The sequence below is a fragment of the Malus domestica genome, chromosome 11 (assembly GCF_042453785.1).
Source record: "Malus domestica chromosome 11, GDT2T_hap1".
NCBI lineage: Eukaryota > Viridiplantae > Streptophyta > Magnoliopsida > Rosales > Rosaceae > Malus > Malus domestica.
Window position 1 is genome coordinate 4,029,811 of NC_091671.1, and position 9,614 is coordinate 4,039,424.

General features: G+C 37.3%; 1 protein-coding gene across 1 annotated transcript; it reads right to left on the reverse strand.

Moving 5' to 3' along the window:
• Positions 1 to 4,529: 4,529 nt before the first annotated feature.
• LOC103447245 (probable protein phosphatase 2C 6) lies at positions 4,530 to 7,939 on the reverse strand. The gene is made up of 5 exons (XM_070807908.1): positions 7,377 to 7,939; positions 6,247 to 6,636; positions 5,786 to 5,903; positions 5,460 to 5,683; positions 4,530 to 5,383 (listed from the first exon to the last, which is right to left on the reverse strand). Exons 1-5 carry the CDS (start codon positions 7,659 to 7,661, stop codon positions 4,763 to 4,765), a joined length of 1,638 nt encoding a protein of 545 aa, XP_070664009.1. The 5' UTR covers positions 7,662 to 7,939; the 3' UTR covers positions 4,530 to 4,762.
• Between the last annotated feature and the right edge of the window lie 1,675 nt (positions 7,940 to 9,614).

Consider the following 9,614-nt stretch of genomic DNA (forward strand, 5'->3'; position numbering starts at 1 on the left):
TCAACATTATAACGGCAAACAGTGAAATATTTGATTGAAACATCCAAAAGTTACCGTCCAAAATAATTGAAGAAACAGATAAAATGAAAACACAAAGTTTGTCCAAGCCAAAAGGAGAAAACCCCCACATAGCAAAAAAGTTCTGTCGAATCCATCCCTACAGGTGATGCAATCAATGCTCAACTTACTTGCTGGAGATGGAAGCCCATGTATGCACCTATATATTTTCTGTCATCAGTATCAAAAGGTACAGGGAGGAACAGAATCAGAAATGATCAATGATCTACACAAGCAATCCCTACAACTCTTCTGTCTCAATGTGTCTTGTGTGGTCCTACTACAAACCCTAGCACGTAGGTGTGGGTATATATGGCTGTTTATCCCGTGTTTTTTGTTTTTCTTTTAGATTATTAAGCAGCTCCCTGCTAACATAGTAAGATAGTTGTCATTAGATTAGATGGATCATCAGAATCGGCGCATGCAATAGCAGTAGTGCTCAGTCATGTTAACAAACTAAATAAAAAGAAAATTAGAAAGAATGATAAGCTACGAAAGTAAAAGTAATCTAACGGTATACCTTGGCTTATTTTCTTATGTAGAGGCCCTTTTGTTTATTAAAACCCATTTTATGGATTTAGAGATAGTTGTATCAAGAGGTTTGTTGGTTAGATAAAAATGCTTACTTTTACACCTGAGATCATACCTCTGATTTCTCTCTCTCCATTATCACTTGTAAAGAAACATCTAATGTCATCCCTGAAGATGGTCTCTAAAATTGACACATCATATTAAGATGGTCTTTCAAGTTGAAAATTGATTAATGATGTCGTCCCTAAATATGGGTGTTGCAAATCAATGTCATTGTTTCGTCTAAATTTTGTTAAAAAATCTGTTAGTACACTGACATGGCACATTATGAACACCACCCCAATATTATGAAGCCATGTGGATTAGAGAAACAAAGTTAATAGCCCTTATATTAATTGGATAGGAATTTTTTTTTTCATTCAAGTCATCATCATCACCAACATCTTCTCCTTTGAAGAAAGTTGAGATTCCACCATAAAACCAAGAGGTATTATGGAAAGTAGTTCAATTACTTATAAGCACATGCAATGTCACTCCTTTCCTCGATGTGGGATTGGTACTCTCAACACGTGCCTCATGTGTGGCGAATTTTCAAGCCTAGCACGTAAACAATACAAATTGGGTGATGTGGAGTACATGTGGCTGTTGAGCTTCACAATCGAGACAAGCTACTCTGATTCGATGAAGAAAGTTGGGGTTCCACCATAAAACTAATTTGTAGTATGAGAAGTACTTAGTCCAATATTGAAATCCACATTTCTCACAGACCCTAAGAATGAAATTCACATGGCATCCTAATATTGAAATTGGGGGCCTCACAATTTTCCATTTTATCACATTAACAGTTTTTTTTTTTTTGTTATGAAATTCGGACGACTTTGCAACTCTCATATTCAAGGATGACATTGAACGATTGACAACTTTAGAGACCATCTTGATGTGGTATGTCACTTTCAGAGACAATTTGTGATAAAAACTCAAAAAGTTATATTTCGTTCATGGCTTCACCAGTTTACCATTATTCACTTTGCAGCATGCATGATATGCCAGCTGAGGTGAAAGGGCATCTAGGTTAGAAACAAATAACTAGCAAACAATAGTATTAAATATGCAGGGGAAATATAGAAACACTTGCTCCTAACCCTGTATGCAGTATTGAGCTTTATGTGGAAATCAGTGTGAAAAAAAATGATATATATAGAAAGCACAAATACAGAACTCTTTTTATCCACATTTCTATTGCCTTTCACAAGGATTTGTTTATTAATTAAAGTGCATTATACAGATTTGTTTTCTTGATCACCAAATGATCAAGCAACGTTTAATCACCAAATGATTAAGAAACGCTTGATCACTTACCTTTTATTCTCAATCTTTAATATCAAATTAAAAGGTGAGCGATTATAAAGAGTGAGACTGATACATTATAATTAATACAAGTTTATTTTGTTGTTTTCTAACTTTAAGCTTCAGGGGGTATGCTTTGTTACAAGTGCATGCATTTCCGTGATTAATGAGTCTATAGCACAAAATCATGCTCCTACCTGCAGAGGAATCTTCCGTCTTAACACTTTTGAGCACAGTTAGAAACAGTAATAAACAAAGGATAAAAGGAAGGTGGCAACAGTGAAAAGCAAAAGAGCATCAAGGTTTAAATATGCAAAGAAGAAAAAAGTAAAGGCATAACAGAAACCAACATATGGATCATCAACTGTATACAGAGACCTCTCTCTCTCTCTCATTGCCTGTGGTTTTTCTTGATGACTAATTATTTGCATACGTAAACGTAGTCACATTTATTAAAATGAATGTGTTATTCTTTGCATATGAATTTGAAATCTTTTATTTTTTTGCAGTGTATATTAGCTTAAAACAAAAAATTGCTTGTATCAAATATAAAGCTAATTCTTATTGTTGTTATTTCCTTTCGAATCACAGAGGGTTTTTTTCCAAGCTATATAAAAATGTGTTTTTTAGTCTATGTTTATATGGAAATATACACAAAGAAACCGTTTGCAAACTTTAACAGAAAATGGAACGTAAGGTACTCTAAGACGTCAATAGGACATTAAATTAACCCTAGTTTCTATACGATTTATTGTCTGTTTAATTGTTTATCTTGTTCTGTTCCTAATTGAAAGTTCGTAATCGATCTTATTTGTATATATTTCTCAAATTTAATTTACTCCACGCCAACTCCATCAGGGTATGACCCAATATTGCAAATTGAGTTCTTCAAAGCAGATGCACCACGGAATAAAACCCATCATTGGGCCAAACCCATTATAGCATCTTTGTTTCATTCAAGAGGCCTTTACATCTGACCAAAACAAAATTTTGAGAGGCCTTTAATACCCCCAGTACATAGAGAGATTTTTCAGTGTGACCGTTACACGAAGTGATACATTACGTGTTGTTAAATAAATGATATGATATGTGTGTTAAAAAGCTAATAACTTAAAAAATAAAATTTCTCACCACTTACATAAAAACACATGATGTACCATCCGAATTCCTGTCACAACTAAAAATTTCTCCGGTACAAAAAGGGGTGGTCAGTAATGAAGTGCCTCAACTGTGACTCTGACCGAAACAAACCATAACTTGAGTTATGGCAACAACAATGGACATTTAACCTCCCTTACCAAATAATCTTTTAGCCAAAAATAGCACCTCTTCCCCCAGCAAGTATGGACGGTGGGTGCTTCAGTAGAATCAATACTCTCCAAGTGCATTAATGAAATCACCCAAGAAAACGTATAATCAATTGGTTCGAAAGTTCTATTATGCTCGGTTTAGCATGTTCTTGATGAATGTAGAGTTGGATGTGCAGCCGAAGATCCATCACCTAAAGATCGAATCGTTAAAGATCCTGGTGCCTAGTGCATGCTAGAAAACTTTTAAAATTGTGAAAATCCTACTCTGCTTCGGTGTCTGACATATATCGGATATCAATTATTGTGATGAAATTGTTAGAACAAGAACATTTCCTTCTCATTCGGTGAATTTTATAGTGTCCAAAATCCTGTATTAATATCTAGTAAGTCAGATGTCACGTCATGCTAAAAGAAATATAAGTATCATAACATCCCTTAAGATTTTTGCCTAACCGACCATTTTTAAAACGCCTTGCCTACTACTTTACCTTTTAAAACATTATAAGTTGGATGTCACAACATCCCAAAAGAAATAAAGATGCCATGCCACTAGGAAACACACAACATACATAGTAAGTTGAAGTCAAACAGTACATTGTGTTGATCAATTAGAAGAGAAATAATCTCGGAGAACTGTGTAGCCATTCCCCTGAAAGTTGCATCCCATCACTTCCATCATGACCGTTCAACCGAAATCTAACGGTTGAGAATTAATTTACTTTCTTTTTCACTGATCTTCTTCCTCTTTTCACTCTCTCTCCGACTCTCTTCTCCCTCTATCTTCTCCATCTCTCTGTCTCTGTCCAGCTTAAGAATTGAAGGGTCCAGATGGAAGGGATCTGCAGAGAATCCCAGTCCTTAGTATTTGTATGGTTTGGTGAGGCGTTGCATAGCTTGGACACTAGGTGAATTCATCAGATTATTGTAAAACCAAATCCTCGGCTGTGTAAGGGATGTAAGGGTATCCAACTATTCTGGTAAAGTCTCCACTCCGTCAAATTGGTGTACCCCAAAAAATGTTAGAAACGTGAGGTGTTGAATTTGTAAGGCTACCCAACCTTTTTGACATTGACTATATAAATTTCATAATTAAAACCGTTCATTTTCGTAATAATCACTAAAAAATTATATCTTACACAAATACACTAATTGGTTTAGTTATTTATATATGTATCAAACAAATGAATGATTCATTGTGAATAGATTACTTGGAACTAACACCGTCATTTTGCTCGTGTTCGATACATATTAAAGTTCTCTGATGGATATTTGGTAGCCTACAAATTGATCCAAGCCCTTTGAATTTTAGTTATATTACTTGCAAAACGATTGAATTGTGTTCGAATATGGAAAATTCAATTTACATAGATTGGATATATGGAACGGGTTCACAACCACGTGGCATCTCTTATCCAATAATGCATTGCCAACAGGTGTTTCTCCACATGGCAATGTATTATTGGATCGGAATGCCACTTTGTGCTGAGATTGAAATGGAAGGAGGGGCTTTAGATGTTTCATAGCCACTTTTTTCTCCAATTGTCACCAGATAAGAGTCTGGGAAGGCTTAACAGACTATTAACCCGGGTAACACCTTCCAACGCCGACCAGTCCTCGTCCTCTTTTGTTGAAATACGTTCTGCTAAACTTCTTTTAGACTGGCCCTCGAACTTCGTTGGAAGCTTTTGTTCCGTTGAATCAGATATAGACTCGATCTCATCGGAGCTTCTTGCAGTACCCGAATGCTCAAGAACAACAGCATGAGAACTACCGGTTTTTGAATCGTCAATATTCACATCTGTGATTGCCATCCTTTCCATTGCCACTCCGTTAATCTTCGTCTCGTGGTTACTCTTTGTCTCGCCATTAATCTTCAGCTCTTCATTAACCTTCGTCTCTTCATTAATCTTCGCCTCTTCATTCATCTTCGTCATATCATTCTCTGTCGCAGCCTCATCAGCTGCAGACAAGTGATCTAGAAAAAGGCACACAACAGCACAATCATCGTTCTTGGAAGTAGGGTATTTGAGCCTCCAGGCTCTAACGGCACATTCTACCAGAGCCCTGGCTGCCGTTGTATGACCGGGGGCAGAAGCTACAATTTCAACAGCCTCCTTGTTTGAAAGGACGTCCCAGACCTGTATGATGTGCAATTTATTGAGCACTTTTAGGCCACAAGAAACCAAAAGTACATAAAGGAAAGAAGAAAGATACCCCATCGGTGGCAAGAATTATGAACTCATCTCTTTCAGTAAGATGGCGATAGCAAACATCAGGGACGGAAATTAAACCAAAATCCTTTAGACAGAAATCTCCAAAGGCCCTAGCCATTGCCAAACCAGGAGAATCATTATTCGGCAACCATACACGAGCAACCTCTGGCTCATCCTGCAAAGCAAACACCCTTCCCTTGCATTGATGGATCCTCGCAGATTCCGCTAAGTACAGAGGAAATAAATTTTCATCAATGGATATTTTACTTTTTATCTTTTGCAGTTAGTTATCAGTTTTTGTACATAAGATTTGTGAGAGAGAGATACCAGGAAGATCTGGCTTTAAGTCTACCGTCAACTGTACAGCAATCAGAGAGTTGTCATCGTCTCTCGTTGCTAGCACAGCCCTTGAATCCCCAACATTTCCAATCACAAGATTCTGACCCTGAAAAACCATACATCAACAAATTAGGTTTTTCAACACTCACAGACCAAGTTTTAATTGCCTTTCTGAAGTTCTTGAGGTTAAGCATCAGCACATAAAATTCTTAAAGCTTAGCTTTCTGCACATTTTTCCCATTTTTGGCAGGGGATGGCGTGAGGGTCTTTAATTATCATCAACACAGAATAAGCATACAAGAATTACGTTCTCCATTGATTCACTATCAAATATTCGTGTATGCATGCATGCAAGAACACACAATGTCACACACAAATACACACGTCTAGAAATATTGATTGGTATGTGTGTGACAGAAAAGCATTAGAGGATGTTTCATTGCAATCACCTGCTTTACCAATGTAACCGCAGTCGTCCCACTGCAGAAGCAATCGATTGTTGGATGCAACTTTAGTTCCTTATCCATTAACTTGAAAGCCTTTAAGAATGACTTTTTTTGTGGTAGATACATCTCAGGTAGTTTTTCACTTTCCTTAACCTCCAACGACTCGCACCATTCATCATCAATGCTTGGTGATACAGGTTCCTCAAAATTAGATCTCCCATTCGCATTCTCAGCCTTATTGAGATTGCTCAGGTCACCGCTTGAATTAGCTTTCCACTGAGTGCATAGTATAAGAGGAAGAGAATCCCGAACTTTCTTGGCAACCATATGACCAAATGGACCATGCCCGTCAAACACCCCACAAAATGTTGTATCACTTCTTGTGGCGAAATTCTATAGCACAAACATAATCAAGAAATTAGCACAAATTGATCCCCAAAAAATTGACAACAGAAATAGAACCGATTTCATATAAACTAACAACCTTCTAAAAATCTTGCTAATTTGACTTGCTAATTCAATGACGTAGGGAAATCAACCTTACGCTGACGAACCATTATGTTGTAAATGACAAAATTACAAGGCTTGCTTATAATTAGTAATTAAAACTACATAGATTCAGGTATATTCTTTATCTTTTAATCGATAAAAATGTCTCCTTAATCTCACACAGGTATGGAAGCTTGAAGAAGGATCCTTCCCCAAAACCAGCTAAAAAGAACGTAAAACGGGCAACTAAGTACGACACACCTACATGTTCGTGCCGGCATTCCTCACAAGGGTCATTCCAAAGTCACAGAAATGTCAAATATATTAGTATATGAACTCAACTGGATTAGCAAAATCTTTGCAGTGTGAACAAAGTTAAAAATTAGACTAATGTAACTCACAATTCACGTAATCCCTGAATAAAATAGCACCAACAAAAAAGTGACCTAGCAACTGTGCAATTGAAGCAACAACATCCATTTTTCTACTCAATCTTCCAAACCCAACAGCAAAAATACAGTGAATTTGCAGAATTGGGTTTTGACATTGGGGTCAGATCACAGTCAAACATGTGGTCACAGCTGATGGTAAAGCAGCAAAAGAGCAGTAAAAAGTTGGAGAGAGAAAGTGAAGAGCAAACCAACCTCCCAGACAAGCATGGCGTCCTGATTGGTCCCTTTCTTTCCCTGCTGGGTATACAAGCAGGCGACTTTGCTACTTCCATTGCCGATCAATCTGCCCGGAATATCAATCTGATGGCCCAAGTCTCTGCAATCCACTTGCTCACCTCTCGGCTTCTTCCTCTTCCACCGTTTCGAGCCGCCTCTGGCCTTCGGAGAAGCGTCGTCTGCGTAATCCACTTTGCTCTGCTCCTCCACCATGTCAATCCTCTGCCCCAAGCTTTTCTGCGTCGAACAACACGAACCCATTTGCTATTCCAATTTTTTCGGTGCTCCGGGAAAAACCCAGTTCGCGAAATTGGATCCGGAGATGCTTTTGTCGCAGAGATTCAATTCTAAAATGGAGGACGATGAGTAGGTGCACGCTTTGTCAATGTCAACAGAGTCACAGCCATATAATTTTTAAATAAATTAAAACAGATAATAATGTTAATGATAATAATAAATTAATTAAAATTAAATAATTAAAAAAGATTCATGACAATTGTACACAACAATGACCCGTTTGCAAGAATTTGTTGACCTTCAATCTTCATCCACCTTCTTTCTATTTTAATACAGTGGTCTCTTAAAATATTTGAGCTAAGTCTTAATTCCAGATAATACGGAAGAAAATCAGTTACGAGATTTAAATATGTGAACTGAAAATCAACTGATGCTCTGATCATGAGATAAACGCTCAAAGAAATTTTTTTAGAGGAGAATTTAGAAAGAGACTCTAAGATAAGACATGAAGTACTTGAAGCTAATCGAAGACATAACGCAAAATCGAGCGGATGATATTTTAGAATTTATATAGCCTACCACACTTAGTTAGATAAGGAATTTTTTTTTTTTTTAATGTTGTTGTGGTTTCTTTCTTTAATTTGTGCCAAAATATAAGAGTATTTTTCCATTCCCTTAATTTTCACTTTTGGGAAGAATAAAATACGAAGGAAATAAATTAAAGTTTTCTTGTATAAATAGCTCATCTACTCCAATTGGTCCATTGCACAACATTTAATAATCGGCTCTATCGTGCGACGTGCACGAGAAATACACCATTGAAGTGTTATTAGCCCGACGGCAAAAATGAATAAAAAATGAAAAATAGTTTGTAAGAAAGTTTAATAGGGGGCAATTCACTTGTTTGGGCTCGTTTCATAATTTAATCTAATTGTTATGAACAATTCAATATTTAGGTCATCGTCAAATTCATTCTTATAAAATAGTAGTCATTTAGTATTACGGTTTAGTGTTATTTCTTAAACTTGTAAGTGAGAGGTTTTAGGTTCAGTTCTCACCAAAGACGAATTTGAACCACATTATTGTTAGCTCATTGTGAGGCTTAGCCGACTCCCACAACCCCTCAGTGTAGATAATATCGTTTGTTCAAAAAAAATGTAGTGTTATTCACACACTGTTTTTAATTTTCGATCATGGGAATCGATTAAATTGAAAAAATCAATGATAAAAATAGGTGTATGAATATCACTACCATTTTTTAAATTTATCGAATTCAGAAATCAATTTGATCGGTTATTTAATTTTTTCATTGACAACCGTCCTTTATATTTTCCTTTTTATGTGGTCAATTAAATAACAAGTTCATCCTTCCAACTTCCAAGGATGATCTTCCAATGATGGCTTTTAAATTGATCAATCTGGATCAGCATAAGTATATAAAAAGAATCAAACGGGTTATTAACGTTGTATTAACTTTAACACTTAGGTTGTCGAAGAAATAACAAGATTACTTTTGTTGGGAATTTGACATACGGAACTTTGAAGTGTGATTTGTTATTTGTGTAAGAGCAACTCCACCCTTGGTGGTTGCTCGAGGGACAGGCGAAGGGAAAGGGCTTGAGGGCCGGTGGATAGGGCTCCAGCCTTGGGCAGCCCGAGTGAAGGTGGGAGCTCGAGGGCCAGGCCCATGGAGGATTGTCAGCCCTGCAGCCTGAGGTGGGTGTGACGCCAGGCCTGGCGTCAGTCCTTTTTTTATTTTTTTTGTGTCAGGCACGTGCCCCTCACTCGCGAGTGGGGGCGCGTCAGCCGACAGCTTTACAGGGCACAGGGCCCACGCGCCAGTTTCAGCAGGTGACCGTTGGGAAGCCACGTGGCTTCCCACGGTCCGTTCGATCTCAACGGGCTCTTTAATATGAGTCGTCCGATTTGAAACGGTAATAAAAAAAATTGATTTAATATCAACCTTTCGATTTGAGA

Coding starts and splice junctions, on each gene's coding strand:
- LOC103447245 (XM_070807908.1), bottom strand. CDS start 7,661: ATGGGTTCGTGTTGTTCGACGCAGAAAAGCTTGGGGCAGAGGATTGAC. Junction 6,637..7,376: donor ACGCCATGCTTGTCTGGGAG/GTTGGTTTGCTC, acceptor TTTGTGCTATAG/AATTTCGCCACAAGAAGTGA. Junction 5,904..6,246: donor CGGTTACATTGGTAAAGCAG/GTGATTGCAATG, acceptor ATGGTTTTTCAG/GGTCAGAATCTTGTGATTGG.